Source organism: Crinia signifera, chromosome 2 (assembly GCF_055691185.1).
Source record: "Crinia signifera chromosome 2, ASM5569118v1, whole genome shotgun sequence".
NCBI lineage: Eukaryota > Metazoa > Chordata > Amphibia > Anura > Myobatrachidae > Crinia > Crinia signifera.
The window spans coordinates 267073268-267096543 of record NC_139218.1 but is presented as its reverse complement, the minus strand read 5'-3'; the positions used below and the strand labels follow the sequence as shown (position 1 = coordinate 267096543).

General features: G+C 41.6%; 2 protein-coding genes across 5 annotated transcripts in view; one reads left to right on the top strand and one right to left on the bottom strand.

Annotated features, from left to right (window-relative positions):
* GABRB3 (gamma-aminobutyric acid type A receptor subunit beta3) overlaps nt 1–23276 on the top strand; it is a 357556-nt gene that overhangs the window by 37114 nt on the left and 297166 nt on the right. The gene's annotated exons all lie outside the window — the stretch shown is intronic.
* The window catches only part of GABRA5 (gamma-aminobutyric acid type A receptor subunit alpha5), a 176535-nt gene that overhangs the window by 78699 nt on the left and 74560 nt on the right, over nt 1–23276 (bottom strand). For all 4 annotated transcript variants that reach the window (XM_083168577.1, XM_083168576.1, XM_083168578.1 and 1 more), the window contains exon 6: nt 14697–14779. In XM_083168577.1, the coding sequence (XP_083024703.1) occupies nt 14697–14779 (83 nt within the window). The remainder of the gene's footprint in view (nt 1–14696; nt 14780–23276) is intronic.

Sequence of the window (23276 nt, the reverse complement as noted above, 5' to 3'; positions counted from 1 at the left end):
CAAGACAGGCCCGAGAGGAGTCTGAGACTTCCCAGGCCCAGGAGGAGGCGGAGGAAGCTATGGCCGAGGAGGTTGGAATAGAAGAAGGGGTGGCGGAGGAAGTGGAGGCAGAGGAAAGGGAGGAAGTGGAGGAGGATGTGTGGGCAGTGGAGGCGGAGGTGGTGGCATTAGAGGACGAGGTGGCAGATGAGGCGGAGGTGGCACATGAGGAGGAGGTGCCAGATGAGGAGGCCCCAGAAGAAGAGGAGGCCTGTGAGGTGGTGCAGGCACCCGAAATTGGTATGTATAGATAAATATTCAATATTCCTTTTGTCATCTACTATTTGCTATGTAGCACTGGTGATTCAATTGTTTTTTTAAATACTATAAAGTGATAAAACAAACTGGGTAGCAACAGACACACTTAGGGGTTAGATAAGGTGGGCAAACCATCCCTTTCATCCAGGACACATATTAATGTCACAGGTTGTGGGGATGGCTTTCAGGTCGATTTTAAGTGCCACTGAACCAGTGTAGTTACTCTGTATCCTGGAAGAAAGGGATGACGTGCTCATGTAAGGGTTACATGTCCCTGCTGCAAGCGTACAATCTGTAGCCTCATATAGGTGAGTAGAGTTTACAGGTGATTAATTTTACAAAACTATATTCAGTATGGCATAAATGGAGTATGGACAGGCGTGGCTTAGACTGGAGTAACAAGTGGTCAGTGCCCCTGGGCCCTCCTCTAGCTAACCACCCCCTGCGGTCTGCATGTATGTTTGGCACCATAATTGTGTGTTGATTTGGTCTTAGTAATGATTTTGTGCATGGGAGTGGGTTAGTGCTGCAGCTTCACCTAACTGGCATTATGACAATGATTTATGGAGCAGACCATCAGCAGGCAAGCCATGATTGATTGCACAAATGTACTGAGCATTCCTGAGAGTTGACTTAGTCCCATGCCACGCTCCATCATATAACAGACACTGAGCACTTTTTGATGATTTGGGATTGATGCAGCGCGTGACATGCTTCTCAGAGCTTAGTCATGGGTGGGTTTGTATTCAGAAGGAGCACTATGACTGTGAGGTGTTCTACAGAGTAAAGGGTAGAGGGGAAAAAACAGGCTTTCCATGTAGTATGTATGCATGTATGTATAGCTGTATGTGTCATATATATAGTTATATATGTGTCTATATACATATATATATATATACACACACACCTGTCACGGTGCATGATTTAAATTTAGGTATGACTATGTTAAATGTATGCATGAATATCATTAGCAATTTTACCTTTTTTAATATGTCCACAGATGAGCCAGCCCAAGCACAAGAGGGTCTCCGTGGGGCCCTCTTCCGAATTCGAGCCCACATGCGCCAGGTCCTGGTGGAATTGGACCAGCTACTGGATGGCGCAAATTAATTTTTTTTTTTTTTTTTAATTTCTATGTTTTGTAACCTTAATAAATAGTTAATTACATTTCGAAGTTGTCTGTGTTTTTTTTTTTTAACCCCTTCATGACAGAGCCAGTTTGTGCCTTCATGACAGAGCCCTTTTTTTCAAATCTGACATGTCTCACTTAAGTGGGGATAACTTTTTTTTGCTTTTACTTATCCCAGTGATTTTGAGATTGTTTTCTCGTGACACATTGTACTTCAAACTAGTGGTAAATTTGGGTCGATACAGTCTGTGTTTTTTTGTGAAAAATACCAAAATATCGTGAAAAAATGGAAAATTTAGCAATATGCAAAATGTCACATTTTCTGCTTGTGAGACAAATAATCATACCACTCAAAATAGTTAATAACTAACAAAGACCATATGTCTACTTTATGTTGCAATCATTATTTCAACTTCCTTTTAATTTTTTTGGACACTAGGAGGCTTCAAATATGACTAGCAAATTCTCAAATTTTCAAGAAAATTTCAAACACTGATTTTTTTAGGGACCAGTTCAGTTCTGATGTGACTTTGAGGGACTTGTATGTGAGACACCCCCATAAATGATGCCATTTCAAAAACTGCACCCCTCACAGTATTCAAAACAGCATTTTGGAAGTTTGTTAACCCTTTAGGTGTTTCACAGGAATTAAAACAAAGTGTAGGTGAAATTGCAAAATTTCATTTTTTTTCGGATTTTCAATTTTAATACATTTTTCTAAGGAACACAGTACATTTTACTAGAGAAATGTGACTAAAAATTGATTCCCCCAATTCTTTGGTTTTCATAAATATCCTATATGTGGCCCTAGTGTGCACGGTGACCAAACCACAGGCTTCATAATAGAAGGAGCACCTACTTGATTTTGGAGACTCCTTTTTATGAGATTATTTTTTAGGCACCATGTAGGTTTCTAGGCACCATAAGATGCTAAAAGTTAGGAACCCCCCCACAAGTGACCCCATTTTGCAAACTACACCCCTCAGGGAATTCATCTAGGGGTATAGTGTACATTTCAAACCCCCAGGGGTTTCACCAATTGTGGTACAACTGGGCAGTGAAAATGAAAAAAAATAATTTTTCATTTTCACAGCTCAGTTGTATCAAAATTGGTGAAACCCCGGGGGGTTTGAAATGTACTCTATACCCCTAGATGAATTCCCTGAGGGGTGTAGTTTGCAAAATGGGGTCACTTGTGGGGGGGTTCCACTGTATGGGTGTTTCGGGGGTCATTCAACCAGAATCTGTGCTGCAAAATCCAAAAATCACTCCTTCCCTTCTGAGTCCTGCCATGCACCCAACTGGTATTTTTTGGTCACATGTGAGGCATTGCCGTACCCGGGAGAAATTGGGGCACAGATTTTGGGGTGCTTTGTCTCCTTCATTCCTTGTGAAAATGAAAAATTTTGAGCCAGATCTGCATTTTTGTGTAAAAAAATTTAATTTTTTACACAAAAATGCAGTTCTGGCTCAAAATTTTTAATTTTCACAAGGAATGAAGGAGACAAAGCACCCCAAAATCTGTGCCCCAATTTCTCCCGGGTACGGCAATGCCTCACATGTGACCAAAAAATACCAGTTGGGTGCATGGCAGGACTCAGAAGGGAAGGAGTGATTTTTGGTGGTGGAATGAATGGCGGGTGCTATGTCGCATTAGCAAGACCCCCGAAGCACCAATACAGTGGAACCCCCCCACAAGTGACCCCATTTTGGTCACCAGCTTTGGGAGGGGGGCTGGCGCTGCGGCTGGCGGGGGGGTGGGAGGGGTGCTGGCGCTGCGGCAGCCGGGTGGGTGGGAGGGAGGGGGGCTGCCGGGTGGGAGGGGGGGGGGGCTGGCGATCGTTGGTGATCGGTGCGGTATACGCACACACACACACACACACACACACATATATATATATATATATATATATATATATATATATATATATATGTGTGTATATATATATATATATATATATATACACACACATATATATATATATATATATATATGTGTGTGTATATATATATATATATATACACACATTTGCACATTATTTTTTATTTTATTTTATTTTTCACTTTTCCAGCAGCAGCATGATGCTGCTGCTGCTGCTGCTGCGGGGGGGAGGGGGGAGGAGGGGAGCGCAGCGTGCGCTCCGGACGTAGCGGTGGAGCCGCTGGAGCTGCTGCTGCTGCCGGGTGAGTGCCCGGCGGGTGGGAGGGGGGTGCTGCCGCTCGGTGGTGATCGGTGCTGCACCGATCACCACCGTTTTCTGTGTTACCGAGCGGCTTAGCCGCCGGTAACACAGGAAACGCTGTGATTGACTGTTCAGATTTGAACAGCCAATCACAGCGATCGCCGACCGGGGGGGGCACCCCTGCCCCCCCTGGGCGACGAGGGGGGATGTCTGCTGTCAGGGACAGCAGACATCTCCTAACTGTCACCGCGTCTATAGACGCAGTGACAGTTAGAATCCATGACGTACATGTACGTCAAATGTCGGGAAGTACTTCCCGACCATGACGTACATGTACGTCAAATGTCGTGAAGGGGTTAAATGGAAAAGTATATGTGTAACTTGTTTATAATCTTTTAAATAAGCAAACTGTACATACTGTATATAGATTATGGTATGTTCACATGCTGTAAAAGTTAATGTGTGTAATGAATATAGTAGTAATGTGTTTCAGTATATATTAGGATTTAATTGATTCAAATAGACAACAATCCCTTTTTAATGAGGTTGCCTAATTGCATAAGTGGGTCATGTGTTCGCTGTGTGTGCTCAGAAAAATAGTGTTGTATTGAGCGTAAATACTCCACATCGGTGCGTACGGCCAGGTTCCCGTACGTTCTAACGCGGTAAGACCGTGCTTACGCTGCAAGACCGTCCAGAATCTGTACGTGTCCACCGCACACGCAAGGTTTGTATGTCGTCCGTACACACGCCCAATTCTTAAAGAGTGAGTCCGTCCGAATGCGGAGGCTCAATGGGCGTTTCTACGGACGATGTCCGCATAGCGTTGCGTGCGGCCCGCTCCGTAAGAATTCGGGAATGTACGCACCGATCAGAATAAGGGCCTATGTTACATGTTGCTATGACAACGCGTCCGAAAGGACGTACAGCTACTCCACTACTGCTACTGACGTTTCGGGATAGACGATATCACACCTCCAGTCTAGAGAATCATGGGTAATGTAGCCTAGTAACATCACAAGACGTCTGAAAGGACGTATAGGAACACCGTGACCGGAAGTGACGTTCCGGGATAAAGACTATGATACTTCCGGTCCGGGGAATCCTGGGTAACGTAGTTCTGTAATACTACACACCTGGGACCGTTTACCGGAGAAATTACAGCATATAAATAGCCGCACTGTGGTGCGAAAGGATATACGCCATCTTTGGACCTTGACAAAGACTTATGTGAAAGTCGAAACGCGTTGGTCATATGTGAGTGAGCGGACAGGCTGATCTGGAGTGACAGCGCTGGAGGGGAGAAAACAACTGGGATTGATTTGCCCCGGGACAAATACATTTGCGCATTTGAGAACTGCTGAGACCAGTTCTAGCCCCATCCAGTAATTGTAATCTTGACCTCCTTATGCTCACCCTGGATGTTCTTAGGATTTGCATTTTTATTACTGCAGGGAATGCCCTGTATGAAATATCTGTATTAAATATTTTGGATAATATATGGACTGGAAATCAGGAGTGAACAATTTGAACCAATCAGAGCCTGAACAAAGTTATGTATACATTTTTGTGGTGTACACCTAATGCTTGTCGACCTAATGCTTGCAGACCTAATGACCGTATACCATAAGGGAGGAGAAGCACAACGGAATATGCGGCGCTATATAAGAAACTGTTAATAAATAAATAAAAATAAATAAGTGATAAATTGCCTGGTGCTTTATCACCGGCCAATCAGCTCCAAACTGTCCCTTTTAAAACCCAGCCTGTAACTTCATAGTCAAGAGCTGATTGGCGGGTGATAAAGTACCAGGCACTTTATCACTACTCCTCCTTTATCTCTGCTTCATACATCTACCCATAAGGATCAAGTAGGATTGAGGTTACCTAAAGGTTAGAAAAAAGGGGGACATACTAGATGGGCTAAGTGGTTACATTTTATGTTTCTATGACTTTACATTATACATAGTAAACTTATGATCTGTTATTACCAATTAGTAAGCAAGGAAATGGCTGTACAGTACTCCTTAATCAACAGTCACATGCAGGAGTTAAAGTGAGGGGGAACAGGGTGGAGTTTCACCACCTCTAATGGTAGGGGGAACTGAGTTCCACCTCTATCACAGCCATACACAATAATTCCAACTGAAAAGCCTTTCATGCCCAACTGCCGCTGAAGTGAAGAAGAGCCACTATGAGGAGCAGCCTCTGTGCTTGCTGAAGAAAGGGTTAGAGGGGGCTGGTGGAAATTAGAGGTGTGGAAGCTGCTGGAGGGCCACAGGGAATGGAACTGCTGAGGGACCAGGAACAGTGAGCTTCTGGAGTGACAGACACAGATGTGTATAAGCAGCACAACTGTGGGCATTATGTTGTGCATAAGGGACACTAATGTGTGATTTAATATGGAACAAGGGCACTACATGCGGTGTAAATGATTGTGCTACTCTGTGTTGTAATTCTAATTGGCGGTACTATTGTGTGACCACACCCCTTCCTTATGGGACCATTATAACTTTATGGGAGGTAGGGCACAAATTCCCTGGAACTGGTCTAGGCTGCCTAATGAGTGTGTTTGTGTGTGTGTGTGTGTGTGTGTGTGTGTGTGTGTGGGGGGGGGGGGGGGGGGTCGGTGTTAGGGGAAAGGAGTTCCACCACCTCTCCAGTATCACTTTAAGCCCTGGTCACATGTATACATGATATGCAAATAAAACATGGGAACATGGTCTAAGCTGTCTACAGCATATGTATTTACATTTTAATATCCATTTCAGTTGTTTTGCAGTGTGTTGTTTTCAATGCTTCTTGTTCTACTTCAGTGCACCTGGTGCACATAATCATCATTGATCATTTTACATTCATCCCTAATGTATAACAAAGGCATACATAAATTCAGTATGTGGTTTATAAGTATTTATATGCGCTGTAACATGTGCTTAAAAAAACGTATTATGAACGCTAGTGGGTATGAATCCAATTACAGTCTCTATAGTTTATTTCACATACAAGTTCTGTATTTTATATACCCATGAGTAAATACTTGTACACTGGAAGGAGCAGAAGCTGGAGCTGTTTTGCCATCACACCCGGCCTATGTTTTTCAATATTTTACATTAAATTCAATTGTCCTGGGGTGTTTCATTCTACAATCAAAGATTCTTTTGTATATGTGGCTACAAGGCTTCCATATGAAGATTTACATTCATCCCAGACCAGGCTCTGAACAAGCTGCATGACAATGCACGTGAAGGGAAGGTGGCAAGAGTTTCACATTTTTCATAATTTATTAAAAACTTACAATATATAAATATTTTTGTGTTTTAAACTTGCTATTTTGCTGCTCTTGACGTCTGTGAAAAAAAAAACGTACATAGCAAATTACCTTAAACTTAACCCAGAGCTGGACTAAGATTGTGGATGACCTCAGCCATTTAAGGTAATTATGGTTTATAATTCAGAGGTTAAAGAAAACAGAAAATAGATTACTCCATCCCACAAAAAAAAACATCAAAAAAATCATTTAACACACATCCAACTAAAATAATTTTTTTAATGAGATAAGAAGTGGATATATTGAACTTTAGAATAATGTAACTTTTTGCCCCTATGATGAGTTCACCTAAGTGGGTCAGTGTATATACCTCCCAACTGTCCCAATTAAAACAGGACAGTCCCGCTATTTGGAGACTGTCCCTTCTGCGGCTGGCAATGTTCTACGGGCTGGAGGGCAGTTGGGGGAGCTGGAGATCTGCAGAGCTGGTGATTGTTGAAGAGATGCCATGAGCACAGCATCTCTTAAGTGAAGGAACGGGGCCGGGGGCTGCCCATTTGTTACTGGAGCGCTGGGCACGCCTCTGAAAATTATGCAAATTGGGTTGCGGCGATAGGCCATGCCCACCTGACCCGTAGCTATGCCCTCTTTTTGGGCCAGCCATGCATTCTGCACGGCAGGTCCCAATTTCAAGAGGACAAAAGTTGGGTATGAGTGTATGCCAGAATTTTGTTCTTGGCCAAGTCATGGAGGTGAATACCTAGAACTAGACCACTCACAGGGTCATCTTAACATATAGGCCAATAATTCTAAGAGCCTTCAAGTGGGGGTGTGATACATCTGCTCCTTACTTCGGGCTCGTGCATGCAGAGCTTCTCAGGAGCAGGAAGAGAATACTAACTGGCCATCCAGATTGTGCATTCTACCTCCAGTTTGAACTGTAATCTTATTTTGGAATATGGAGAAGGAGATAGACACAGTCATATATAGGGGAGGGAGTGTAAAAGGAGGAGGATAGTCAGCCCACCAAGACCACGGCAGGCAAAACATCAGGGTCAGCTTTGATGAAAATGTGACCCTGGTAAATGCTGTTGTGAAGAATTCTGATGTGCTGCATGGGAGGCTGGCAGGAAGAAACAAATCTGTCTGACAGTGGCTCATGCTATATAATGCATTTATATAGATCTCATGATGAAGCTTGGATGAATAGACACTCTTTTCATACATACATTACTTGCTGCTTTGGTACTCTATTTTAAAATTTTGTTACATATGTTTTTTGGCTTCGCTTGCCACAGGTTCTATTCTCCCTCTATGGGGGTCATGGACTCCCACAATAGAGAGGGAGAATAGCCTTTGTCAGTCAGGATCACCCCTGTCAGAGCACCGGATGTCGGGATTACAATGTCTGTATACTGACTGTCGGGATCCGATTGTCAGGCAGTCATCTGGCACCCATTGTAGCTACGCCCTTGATTACATGACATTAGTTGATTACAAGACACCAAATCATGCTTTTGAGGAAAACAAATCACATAAAATGTGTCATGTGACTTCAGAGAGGATAGAAGGGTAATGCATGGTTAGGTCAGATCTCTATTAAACTAAAAACTATACATCATCATATAACAACGCATTGATCCAGGCAGTCCTCAATTGGCCAGTGTGGAGTCTGAAAATGTCTGTTTTCCTATTAGAAGTAGCTGGATTCTGCTTGTTTTTTCCTGTTCCTCTGGATTAATTGACTAGGGATTTAGAGGATGAATAGTTTAACTTTACAAACAAACCTCTCTTTTCGACCTAAAAATCCATATCATTTGATTAATATTTACTCAAATACCCTAAGGGTCATTGATTATTGCTCACTGATATTTTGCTTAACATTTAACCATATAATGTTTTGCCACCCAAACTAAAGAACAATTCATAATATACTGTATGATTATGTTTCTCAGTATAAACTGCACCTGCTCTATTTAGGTCACAGAGCCAGTGTAGGTAAGAGTAATTATTGTTGTGAAAAGATGAATAGGTTATGTGATCAGTCTAAATTTGGTTATTATCTCAAGATTGCAATTCAGGTTTTATTTTCTAGAGTATTAAGAAGAAAAAAGGATCCTTGGAATCTATTTTCTGAGATCATCTGCAATATGTTCGTTCCCTTGGACTAGAGTATTAAGAAGAAAAAAGGATCCTTGGAATCTAATTTCTGAGATCATCTGCAATATGTTCGTCCTCCTGCGTCCTACCGAAGCTGCAAAATAGCAAATGTAGTTTGGCCCTAAACTAGAAGTACTGTATATCTTGTTGGCCTGGACTGCAAGCCTTGTATGCCCATGTCTTACTGTAACTGTCTTAAATTAAAGCATTTGCAATGGTGTGATTTTTTTGCTGGTTCACAACTGTGTACAGTATGTTACTTTTTTAGCTAACCCTTAAACTTAAATTTTGTAAAACAGAATCAGTATATTTTTTCCACAGGTGCTTGTAGTTCAAATTCATAGCTTCTTTGTCCCCCAGCAGATGGTGTCAAACCATATAGGGAAAAATACTGTACAGAGAATTTTACATAGTGAAGTAAAAAATTTTAATCACGAAAACATGAAAAGAATATATAAGAGTGATTTACACATAAAACATGTTTTTATACATGCATAAAATAACAGAGTTGTCCAGGATGGCTGAACACCAAATATTACTGGAGATGATGAAACTGGCGTGGCAGTTCTTAATGTGCAAGTGTTTTTGTCCCTGGGCATAGCACCGGACCACACTTCCATGGACTTGAGCCCATAAGATCTTATTCTGATTGACTTGCAAGGCTGCGAAATTTGCACGCACGACTCCCCCGCACAGCTCCTAATGGTTTATTTGCATACTCATCCATTCGCAGGTGGTGAGAAATCATTCGATGGTCGGCTACCATCAAATTATTTCTCCAGTTCCCACAGTTCAGAGACACCTATATAGTGACTGTAAACTGCATGCGCCCTGTGCAAGGACAAGGTGAAATCCGGTGATGTCAGCTGCCTGACCCCGTACCCTCGTCATGGCCTCATTAGCCTGAGAATGCCCAGCGTAATCTTGGCAACACCCATGAAAAGCTGGGCATTCCCATATGGTAATGAGGCTGCCTGGCGCCCCCACCCTTCTCCACCCCCCGCACGCCGTGTAGGGTCGCATCCTGCATCTGCACCACATGCACAGATGCACAACATCGGTCCTACGAGTGAATGGATCTGAATAAGGTCCATAGTCTCTGGTAATATTTGTTCAGCCATCCTGTACAACTCTGCTATTTTATGTATGCATAGAAACATGTTTTATGTGTCAATCATTGTTGTATGTTCTTTTCATGTTTTGTGATAAAAAAATTGTACTTCACTAGGTAAAAGTCTCTGTAGATTTCCCTATATGGTTTGACACCATCTGCTGAGGGAAAAAGAAGCTATCAATTTGAACTACTGTACAAGCGCCTGTGAAAGATAAGTAATGATTCTGTTTTTAAAATTGACTGGTGAAAACCTTTTAGTACACATTGGTATAGGCTGCCTGTGCGCATGTATTTGGGTCACGCTTTTGTTGATTAAACTTAATGGTGTCCCATGTCGACCCTGACATTGTTGACCCACTATACTATAACCATCACCATTACATAGCATAAGTCACCATTGCATACACAACTTGTGAGATTCAGTACTAAAAATCTCAGTCAGAACTTCTTGTCTTTAATGTCCCATTAGTCTTATGATCAGTATGTAAACCATGGAAAAAATCCTACACTGCAGAAAAATCATTCAGTCCAGGTATGGACAAGATCTCCCACATCATGCATTCCATTATTCAAGGGGCACTGACACAAGAGGGCAGACAATCTTTGAAATGCTTTAGTCCTCTAGTAGTTGCCTGAACTGACTTAGGTTGGCACAGAGTGCTGCTGACGGGAAGACTAGGATTGATTACTTGATAGCACTCTTGTTCATAAAGCAGAACCAGAAATTATAAGATGGTTGTAGAGAATATCGCCTAAATGCATTTAATTTTTGAGCAAGATGATAGCTGACAATGATACTGTATTGAGCAATAAGAAAAGTCTGTGATTTAGTAGAAATGGAACTTGAAATGAAAGAAGTTTGCAATGGAATGGAGTCGGTCTGGATATGCACCAGAATTAAACCGGACTCTACTTACAGTGGAATGGAACTGGACTCACGGTGGAATGGATCCGGAATAGACTGGATCAGACTAAATTTTTAAAAGGGAATGTAGTTAGCAGGTCGGTACTAATATGGTCGTCAGTCAGAAGATCGACCTGGTCAAAAGGTCGGCACAAGCAATATTTCGACATGTAAAAAGTCAGCATGAAAAAGGTGTTTTTTCATACTTTACCAGCCAAGTGGACATAGTCATAATAATAGTGTGCCAAGAAGATGAGGACACTTATATGTTGTCAACAAAGACACCAAAAAATTTTAAAAAGTTATTCCATTTTTTTATATCGACCTTTTTCATGTCGACCTTTTGACCAATGTGTTAACCTAAGGAATGTAGACCTTTTCAATGTGTTGGTCTCTGGCCTGATGACCAGTAGTGGTCGGACTATTGAGTGTCAACATTATTAGTGTCCATACCCTCACAGAGTAATCTCTAATTACCATAAGTGAACTATAAGGATGGAGCATGTGGAACCTGGGATGACTGGATGACCAACAGATTGCCAAGATATAAAGTCTAAAGGGGCACAGCACTGCATGTGTAATTCAGCAGAAGCGACATTGTACTGGCCTTGTACAACTGCAAGCATAAATCACATCAATATGAATATCAAGGGGACCTCACCCCATCTGTCTATTCTCCTTGTTGTGTGTCGTCCCTGCCCTGGGCCACACCTCTATTCATTTCATCAGCACAAATTGAAACCTTCTCATCTTTACATGATTCCCTGATTTACACCTATATAAATCTTCAGACAGTTCCGGTATACTTCATACAATAACCTCTGTAACAACCTTCATTTTTTTTTTTATGTATATAACTGGACCAATGCGACATAACACATTTACCCACCCTCCCCATGCACAAGTACGGAATCATTTAAAATAAAATGAAAAGTAATTTTAAAAATGGCAGCACAAACTTAACAGTCTGACTTCTCTGAAAACCTTCCCCTTGGGCCATATGACCTGTACTCCGTCATAATCATGTCTGCAAAACCACACAACATAACGACACATTGATCGTCTTTCTTACAATACAGTTGTGCTGTCTACCATAGTTTTGCTTGTTTTTCATTACAATGTGGATCTCTAATAAACCTTCTATTCAAGAAAAAGGTAAATGCACATTTATACATTTATATATTTTTTCAAATGACCATAATTTGCTAACAATTTTTATCTTGGCTTGTTATTACAACTAAAGGTCATTGCTTGAATATATCAGCATTTATTTTCTTTTGGTGATTTTAACCTCTTCGTTTTCTTTTCAAGTTTTCACTAAATCTTACATCGTTGTATAACATTTTCACGACACATGTTGTTCCATATTATGTAAATGTAATACGCAGCTGAGTTATTTTGTTGCAATGCAGGTTTAGGGTTATCAGATTGGGAAGCACTAAAGTGTAACATCAAAGCTGGATTACTAAAGCAATGAACTGATCATGTTCTAGAGTGCTGTAAGCTTCAAAACCCTATGCTGCTGAAGGCTGTTTCACCCGCTCTGGCTGTCTTCCAGTGCCCATTGAATTGTCACCCCTTGCAGAGTATGTTACATTAAAGATATTTTAGGTTATATACAGTATGTCATTCAATTTACCCTCACAATTGTCTCAAATGTGACATTTAAAAACCAACAATTATATTCATGGACAATGTTGATATTCAGCCACTTTATGAATTATTTGGCCATATAAAATGACTGGAATTAATGTGTGACAATCACAATCACATAATGCTGTTCACTCCAAGCTTCTGCCTTGCCATATGGTCTTGGGAGTGCACCTACCCAAACATGTTTTTCCTTTATCCATCTGCCAATGGAAAGTCATGTCTGTGAGGAAATGATTAATGGGGTGTACACACAGGTACAATAAGCATGAGACATTGACTATATAGTCAAAATCGCATGCAGATCGCACAGGTGTTTTACCTTGCAATTCCGATGCATGCTTCAAGATAGAGCAGCATATATATATATATATATATATATATATATATATATATATATATATATTATTACAATTGATCCTTTAGCTTGAATGAATATAAGGTACCACCTGAGACATATAAGGTGTTATTGGTATCTGTCAGCAGGAGTGTGCCTAAATAAAGCAACAATTTTGAGGGTGGCAGCAAACAGAAAAAACATGTTTATGTTTAAAATTGGTACTTGTGTACTAGCACGGCGCCCCGATAATTAGTCGCCCGATTTTTTAATCGCATCGCATGCCATACACCCGATGGCATGCGATGCGATGCGATTTTAACGCATATACGATATTAAGTTGTATAAGCTCCCTAATGGGTGCTTTTAAGCGCAGCGAGCCACCGAGCCCGAAGAGTGGCGAGCGCATGCGGATACCAGTGAAGCCTGCGAGGGGACGCGGATACCTGTGAAGGTATCCACGTCCCCTCGCGGGGCTCGGTGGCTCACTGCGCTCGCCACACTTTATAAAATCAACTCCACGCCGACGTGGATAGTGGGGGTATGAAAAGGTCGTAGGACGCGTACCGCCGCCCCGTGCGGGCTCGCTGCACTCGCCACGCTTCGGGTTCACATTAACACTTGGGGGGTGGCGTGAGGGTGCATTTAAGCATTGAAAGCACCCATTAGGGTGCTTATATAATTTATAATCGCATCCCATCGCATTGTATGGCATTGTATGCCATATACAATGGCATACAATTTTTAAATTGTATGCCATTGTAGAACATCGGCCGATATCGCGTCGCAAAAAGTGCTATTAAAATCATTGTCCTTTTAAATATTCAGTATACACATGCTCAGAAGGCCCGGGATTAACAACGCCATGCTTCATAAATGAATCCCTATTTTTTTTTTAAGACAGGACCATAATGAATAAAACATGAATTAAACATTTGACTATGAGGCACTAATTTGCCCTATGCCTTTTCACTTTTTTGGGGGGAGGGGGGGGTGACAAATCGGCATGAAAATGAAAACACCCAAAATCTGTCTAAATTGCCTGAAAATTCAACCAAAGGTGGTCAAAAACATATAAATTGGCAACGAATTCGATGATACACATGGCTTTAACACGTGCCAAATTTTTTGACCAATCAAATCTGATTTGCTCAAAAAAATGGCTGAAAATTTACTTTTTTTTTGCCTGTCAAAACGGTCAACTGGTGACCGTAATCTGATAGCTGTGGTTTACATTTTGTTGGGAACTACCTGTTCCAAAAGTTACAGACACATTGACTTTTTTTTTCACCTTAAAAAAGCAACACTGTTCTAGACCATAAATACTACATAAATCAAGAAAATGTATTGCACTGACATTCGATTACAGTGAATGCGTGTGGTGCGTTGTATAGTGTGTACAAATAATGATGAATATTTATCAGAAGGCTAAAGATGTATTCCTACTGTAAAAAGGCCATTCTTACCTTTTAAATAGTGTAATAATATAGATATGACATATTATATGTATACACAATAAATCGGGCATATTGTATACTTGTGCTTGACAACTTGTATTATAGCTAGAATTTTATTTGTGATAAATATAACTAAACAATGCTTTCAAAAGTCATTGTACTAAACAGTTAAAAATATATAATTCATAATAACTTACAGCTTCCAAATTTTAGAGGACATGCATGTGCATCCATAGGAAAGTCTTCTAATTGCATGGGGCATTCTGCAGAAATTGTCAGTCTGTTGAAATAATTAGAAAAATAAAAACAGAATTAAACAGCAATTGTGCCAGTGGGCATCCAATCATTGTACATACTGGCTAGGAAAGGGAACCTGACCGCTGCATAATCTGCTAGTGAAATAGTATATTTTCATCTTTTAAAGTATTTCAGGGTTCTGTACGGATACAAAAAAGCAGATGTGGCAGATTTTACCTGTTAATTCCCAGTGCTGTCAAACTGCATTAACATGAGATAACTTCTATCTGTCTATCTCTTCATATAAAGTATTGCCTTTACTCCCATAGCCCTTATTCCCCAGAGGACAGCTCTCTTATCACTGAGCCAAATGTCTCCTGCTACCAGATTTATATGCTGAGCGGTGGAATAAACGTAGCCTGGAACTCATAAAACAGAGGGTACCTGCCATTGTGCAGCAGCTACACCAAAGGCAAAATGAGGGTGGTCTGATATACTTCTAATATTTGCATCATATTTTTAAGATATTAAATGGAGATTGTTATGAAATTGTGCCATATTTTTGCCCCTCAGTTTTAGTTTTAGACTTTAAGATTTATATTTTAATATGAATATCTTAGAAACACACATTTGCTGTTACTAACAAAACTAGATACAGGGGATGCTCCATGCTAAGCCTTATTTGACATGTTCAAATATATAATAAAGCATTCTGTATGTAATAAAAGACTTGTACAGAAACTGAAAATTATTTTCTTCTCCTAATGCTGAGAAATACTGTATCGGTTTTAAGAACAATGGGAGGGATGTAAAAAAAATAAAAGGAATATTTGGGCAAAAACCTGAAAACTGAAATTTTTGGACATTGCCCACATTTCCCATATGTTCTAAGCTCTGTAATGTGATGCATTCCAGGGTTTGGATGCAGTGAAGTAACTCCAATGTTTTCTGGCATTATCCAATAGAAGGCAACAAAAGCCAATATTAGCTTCTCATCACATTTACCCTGAGGCAGATATAAGTGGATTCCTCCCAGCAGTTAATACGCCTGCGACAAGAAAGGACTCTTGGGTCATACACCCGGAAGTCTTTCAGAAAGAACAGCTTGAAGGGCCTCATTATGATTAGTTCACTCCCCCATGCGTTCGCACAGGGGGGCCGATATTTTTCTTGTGCGGATGCACATAATAGTTTATGCGCATTTGCAGGTTCCCTGGGCGAACGGCTTCGGCGACTTGAATAGTCAAGGAGCCGTTTGCATGGAGTGGTGCAGGCCGGAGGCGTGTGGTAGCGGAGTTGGGTGTCACCATAAAAACATTGGGCGCTCCCATGGCAGTGAGGGCATGCAAATGTGTGCTGGTCATCGTCCTGGCACATAAAAATAAATGTCAGTTTTCACTGACTTTTATTTGCAAGCCCAGGAGAAATCATTTGATGGTCGGCGAACGTCGAATGATTTCTCCACCAGCGGGCACATGGGAGGGTTTGCGAGATGAAATGGAGTTGGGACAGCAGGACGGGCTTTCTGGCTCTCAGTAAGGTTACTATGGGTAACTTCTTCACATTATTGACAGTGGTCAAGCCTTTTCTTCCTACTTTTTGACATCATGCACATATATTTTTCTCGGTACTTATGTAGTATCTGGGCGCCCGATTTTAAAATCGGATCGGAAAAATCGAATCGCATCGAATCGCATGCGATCTGATGCGTTTTTCCATAGGATTCAATGTTAACATAGTCCTGTTTATTTCCCCACTATCCAAGTGGGCATAGAGTTGATTTTATAAAGCGTGGCGAGCTCAGCGAGCCACCGTGCCTGAAGCGTAGCGAGCAGCCGCGGATTACGTAAAATGTTTTCCGCGTCACCTCGCTGGGCTCTTGCTGCGCTCGCCACGCTTCGGGCTCGGTGGCTCGCTGCGCTCGCCACGCTTCGGGCTCGGTGGCTCGCTGCGCTCGCCACGCTTTATAAAATCGACTCTATGCCCACTTGGATTGTGGGGAAATGAAAAGGACCTTGTTAACATTGAATCCTATGCAAAATCGCATCGAATCGCATCGCATGCGATATCGGATGCGATTCTATGCGATTTTGCCGAAGGTAAGGCATACAATCAGAAAATCGGCAGCCCAGATACTACAAAAGTACCTTTTTCTCAGATGTTTTCAATAAATCAACAACTGGTTTGAGCATGAGAAAAAAAGGTTAGATTGTAGCAGAAGCATTTCTTAGCTCTGCTAAGATGTGTTGACTTTGTGGATATGGGTGGAAAGAGCAGTCAACGAAATTTGGTCTAGCCACAAAAAAAGTGCCTTCTTTCTATGTAAAATGCTAAACATATTAATTGTGAAGAAGTGGCCCAGTGAAGAAGTTACCCATAGTAACCTCTAATTTTACAGACTGTACTTGATAAAAATCTACCTCAAAGCTGATTGGTTGGCAAGGAGCAACTTCTCCACTGGTCCACTTGTCCACTCTTTTCACAGCTTGGTACATCAACCCCTTAGTTTTAATTACTTTGTGGTAAGAAAATCTACATAAAAAGGTAGACACTACATAGATTTGTAGAGCAGGCATATTTGTAAGGCAAATAGCGCAATTACTAGTCTATTGTTGTCTTATGCAGCCTACAAGTATGAACTTGTTTCTAAAGTGATTCTGAACTTTGCTCCAAACTACTAATTGCTCCAAACTACAATGTTCAATACAAGCCAGCAATTTCAAAGTATTTATGGAGATGGACAATGGAAATATAAAACATACATGAATAAATTTTATGTCTGATTCCAGTTTTTTGCCACACTGAGGGTTTCCTTGTCATAGTGTGACCGGCCCATTCTGCTAGTGACTCATACTGAATGCTGTTGTAGGGTTGAGTGAGTCATTCATATTTTATGCTTTACTGCTGTAGTAACCAGTCCTAACTATGACACTGGTATTGGTTATGGTAGTGGTTATAATTTGTTGAGTTATATATTTTTTATAAAGTATGTACTGATGTTGCCATCACAGTATTCAGTGCATATGCTGTATTTACTCCAACCCTAAAGTCTGGGCAGAGGATACATATCCCAAATTGTATATCCTATGGCGGCTCCAGAGGTGGAGCTGCCGCAAATTTCAAATAGGGAGAAACACCAACTGCCGGTGAGAGAGTATGGAATGTCAGTTGGTGGCAGTGGGTGTGGCTCCCCTAATTGAATTTTGAACTGTGCTACAGCCTCCTTTCCCCCCTCCACTGAGGCCTCTCCTGGGTATATCTGAAGATGGCCATGCTCCTGACTTGCACATTAAACAGTTGAGACTATCCGTTTAGGCAGAATTGTTGTGTATGCACAGTACAGCTACTGGATTTATGTCCAACACAGAAGCAGGTGATATATGAACAATTGCATAGGATTCTGGCTTCCATATTACCATGTAAACAGGTTTCTGCTTGTTCTAAATTTTCATTCTGAGACTAGGAAAAAATAATGAAAATAATGCTCTTACTTCAATCACTATCGCCTTCTGTTTACTTCCTAAAGAACCAGGAGGGCCCCTCAGCGCACATTGGATCCAATAAAACACACTGCATACTGAGATTAAGTGCTGCAGACACCATTCCTCTGTTATTGGAAAATGGACAACACACAAAGAGAAGTGTTGCCTTCTTTCAGTTTGTATACAAATAATTTCATTCTGTTCACGTACTGTTTGTATATACGTGTGTGTGTGGCGGGGGGGGGGGAGAAATTCAATTTTTAAATTTATTTAGCTACATCTGGTCCTGGCTAATATGATTGTTCGCTCAGATATAATTCTCTGGTGTTTAAAATAATTTCAGATGCAAGTAAAGCCAGGAATTGTATACAATACATAATAATGCCAATAAATTCTTTTGCCGTCACATTTATCCTATTACATGCAAACCCTGTCTGTGGCAAACTAATATGAACAAAGCTATTAATTATGAGCTTACTTCAAAACAAATTAAATCGGCTATAAATAAATAAGTATAGTTTGATTGCAAAAGTCAAATTCAATATACTTTGTTTTTATTCTTTAATCTCCTCCGCTGTCCTCTTGTAAGCACAGCGCCAATATATTTCGTACCTTTTGTTTATTTTCAAAATATGTTTTTTAGTTTATGTCTGCTAAAGAATACTAAACAGCATTGTTTGCATGGTAATGTAACTCTTCAAAGTGGCATGCATCAGGCAGCGGGACTGAAGAGAATTAAAAATACTAAATTGAAGCCGAGGCGTGTTATCCTCTAGGCAGTCTATGGCGTCCCAGGGGGATATCCATTTACCATTCTTAATGTAATGTACTTTCCCTTCAGTAGCATGAAACTAAATGGGTCTCCTGGTCGCCTGCTTGGTGCTGATTTGATTCTATAGTGTTAGAGTCAAACACTTTGCCTGGTAGGAGAAGCGATTGCTCGAGAGTTAGCTGATGTACATTAGCGCATAAACGGAATGAAATATTCTTATGCTAAATGTTTTATTGTTTGTAGTGTGTAGAGAATAGCGATCCAAAGCTTTTCTTCTTTTCTTGTTTATCATGACTCGCTTGTTGGCTCCATAGTTCTGTTTTGTAAAACGAAGGACAAAATTCAAAATCTGACATTTAAAATATCCCGTATAAAAATGTGTCCTAATAGATTATTTTTGAACCAAATAGTGCAAGACGCATGGGGCCCCGATTTAGACTTTAATGGAGGGCTATGAATTTGCAGCCCTGATGATGATCAGAAGACTGCGGATACGTATAGTGCGCGAGGTCCCGACGCTTGGCTTGTCATTGCTGGCCGTTTGGAAGAAGATTGATAGCCGGCGGTGTTTGTGGGCGGCACCCCAGCATTTTTGGAAGTGCAACAGAAAAACATGCAGGCCACTCCTGGCCTTTGGGAAGGAGGGATGCTAAAATCAGCAGTGGACCCAATCTTCCCACGGCCATCGCAGCGCAGAGTAAGTCTGGGCTTAAGCAGCTGCTGCACATCGCGGTAGGGGGGAAATCCATTCGATGGTGAGTAATGGTTTCCCCCCTATTCGCATGGCTGTGATATATTTTGCAGTTATGCACATGGGTGGGATTTCACTCTGGCAGGGCGGTGGCTAACTGATTGCTGGGCTGCAAAGATTCGCAGCCCAGCGGTGAGTTCTGAGTCGGACCTATGTGCGAATTAGACATTGTGCCATAGGTAGATATTTCTGGATGTTCATATTCTTTTCTAAATTTAGAATCCTATTTACAAATAAGAGGCTGCTTATAGTCAGAAGTGCAACAAGGGGGTTGCCAGATGCACTCATGTCTGACCTATTCAGGGGGGTGACACCAAAATTCAAACTCCTCTACAGCAGGCATTCCCAACCACGGTCCTCAAGGCACACCAACAGTGCAGGTTTTCTAGATATCCAGGCTTGAGCACAGTTGAATTAATTAGTATATGAGGTATTCTGATTAAACCATCTGTGCTGAAGCCTGGATATCACTAAAACCTGCACTGTTGGTGTGCCTTGAGGACCGTGTTTGGGAATGCCTGCTCTACAGTGACATGGAGCTTGGTTCTGCATTGTAGCATTCTCCTGCAGCACCTGGAAGAGGAGGTGGCGGCTAGGCTATGCCCCTCCTCACAAGGCTAGGCCTTATTTTGGGTGATGTATGCCTTCAACACTGCTTATATTGTACTAGATACTTAAGATTAATATTTTTGTAGAAAAAGAATTGATACATTGCAGATTAAGCACAATGATGCAAGCTGGAAGCATTCCTCCATTTGGAACTCCATCCTGCATTTTTATGCAGGCTAGCTTCTGAATCATACACAGCAGCTGAATACTCTCTACTGTAGTATTAAGTGTACCTGTGCATTGTCATTTTTACACATACAGTATGTGCTGGGCCTGATTAAGGGTTCCAGTTGCCCTAGACCAGGCATTCCCAACCACGGTCCTCAAGGCGCACCAACAGTGCCGGTTTTAGTGATATCCAGGCTTCAGCACAGATGGTTTCATCAGAATCACTCAAGTACTAATTAAGTCGCCTGTGCTCAAGCCTGGATATCACTAAAACCTGCACTGTTGGTGTGCCTTGAGGACCGTGGTTGGGAATGCCTGCCCTAGACTAATACTGAAGTGGCCACCCCCCTTCACCACCAATTTTTTCATTCATATTCAGCTAAACCTCTGTAACTGGTTCTGGCCTCAGCACTATTCATATTGCCGCTTAGGTTAACATGCAAAAATAGATCAACATAAACTAGGTCGACATTGACAAAAGTTTGACATGTAGTAGGTTGACTTGGTGAAAATGTCGGCATGGAAAAGGTTGACATGACACATTTTTTGTCAATATCGAATTGGACACCCAATTAGTGTACCGTGAACCCTCACATGGCTTGCTTTTGGTCCAATCGTAGCCATGTGGATAATAAAGTATGAAGAAGCAAAAATAATTGTGAAAAACTTGTGTCGACCTATTTCATCTTTACCTTTTGTCAATTTTGTCCTAGTGCATGTTAATCTTTTGTGTAGACTGTTTGACTGTCTACCTAGACACTGTAGACCATTCAACTGCTTTCCGTAAATATGGCTGCATACCTGGCCGTACTGGTAGATTGTTCACACGATATGGCCTCCTTAGAGGACGAGCACCTATGTTTATACAGTAGGGACTAATTAAGTGTGCCCTGCAGATGTCTGGAAATCGCAGTATAGCACACATAGGCTTACTAAAAACTGTTAAATATATAGATAGATATAGATCTATACAGATATAGATATGTATGTGATACTGTATAGTGTACAGATGGAGCCCCTCTCATTCATGCAGGGGCGCAGGGCTGGCCTTAGGCATAGGCAAACTAGGCAATTGCCTAGGGCATTTGGAATGCCTAGGGGCATCAGCAACTTTTGCTGATTAAAATGATATGCAGCATGTCTATATTCTGTGTGTGAGTGAGGCTGTACCTGCATATGAAATAGTGTATTCATGGAAATCACTGTAACATAGCATTCCGTATGCAGGTACAGCCACAGTCGCACACAAAATATAGGCATGCTGCATATCATTTTAATCATCAGAAGCTGACGAATTTTCAGCAAAAAAGGCACCCAACGTTAGCAGAACTGGCCAGGAGCTGCATGGCCTATTGAGGCAACATGTATGAGGAAACATCTGTATGCAAGCAGAGGCAGAGGTCACAGTGTTAGCGTCTGTGCAAGTGCTGTCTGCGGGTGGGTTGGTTGTGCAATAGTGTTTGGCATATGTGTAAGGGGCATTATCTGTGTCATGTATATAAGGGCATTAATAATGTGCGACATATGTGTAACAGGCATTATGTGTGTCATGTATATAAGGGCATTAATAATGTGCAACATATGTGTAATGGGAATTATGTGTGTTATGTGTATAAGGGCATTAATAATGTGCAACATATGTGTAAGAGTCATTATGTGTATGAAGGGCATTAATAAAGGTTGACATAATGTGTAATGGGCATTATGGTTATAAGAACATTAATAATGTGTGTCATGTGTAAGGGGCATTACTGTGTGGTATTATGAGGGGTGCCAAGAGAAAGGGGTAGGGGGTACAAATTACCCAGGCCAAAGTCTGATGGGAGGGCCCAGTGGGGGCCCCGGGCCCCCTCCCCTTAAGTGACAGCAGCAGCTGCAGCTCTTCTCCTCTGCCCAGCACACACTACTTGTGCTGGGTTGCAGTGTGGCCATGGAGATGGTTAAAATACAATATTTTCTCAGGATTTTTTTCTAAGGGTATAATGTGAATAATGTGAGGAGTACTGTATATAAGGTAAAGTGGTACTACAGTGTGATGTAACGTGAATAAGGGACACCATCGCATGATATAATGTGAATAAAGTTGCACTACTCTGTGGCATAATTTGAATTGGGGGTCAAATTGTGTGGCCATGCCCCTTCCCAGCAAGAGCACACCCCTGTTTGGGCTGCACACCAAATGTGTGCACTGTTTCTATTTAAAATATTGCGGGTAGGAGCACCAAAATGATGACTGCTATGATGAGGGTTGATGGTGCTGGGAAAGGGGAGCAGGGTCAGAGGCGGAACTAGTGGCGGTGCTAGGGGGCACCAGCCAAAATCTTGCCTAGGGCCTCATTTAGGCTAGGGCCAGCTCTGCAGGGGCTTCAACCGGCGCTCCCCCGGGTCCCCGATGTCCCCCATTGCCGCCCCCCCAACCCTGCCCATCTCTCCGAAGCGGAGACGAGCAGGGTTCCCGTCCCCCACCAATGGGAAACTGGGACGCTCGCACGTCCCAGTCAGATGTAGTGTCCGCTCGCCAGTGGGGGTGGTCTGGCGAGCTTCAGCACTCTATGAGCGGCGCTACATCTCTTATATGAAAAGTATTATGGTCAACTATAGACAAAATAAAATGTTAAAAACAAGTTCAAATCACATGAATCCTTAGAATATAGTATTTATAATTAACAAAAAATCCTAAACCTTTCAATTCTACTCCTGTATGTGCTGAATTAGGTGCATTCTGTGCTATTAGAAACACTTTATTGCCATCTAGTGA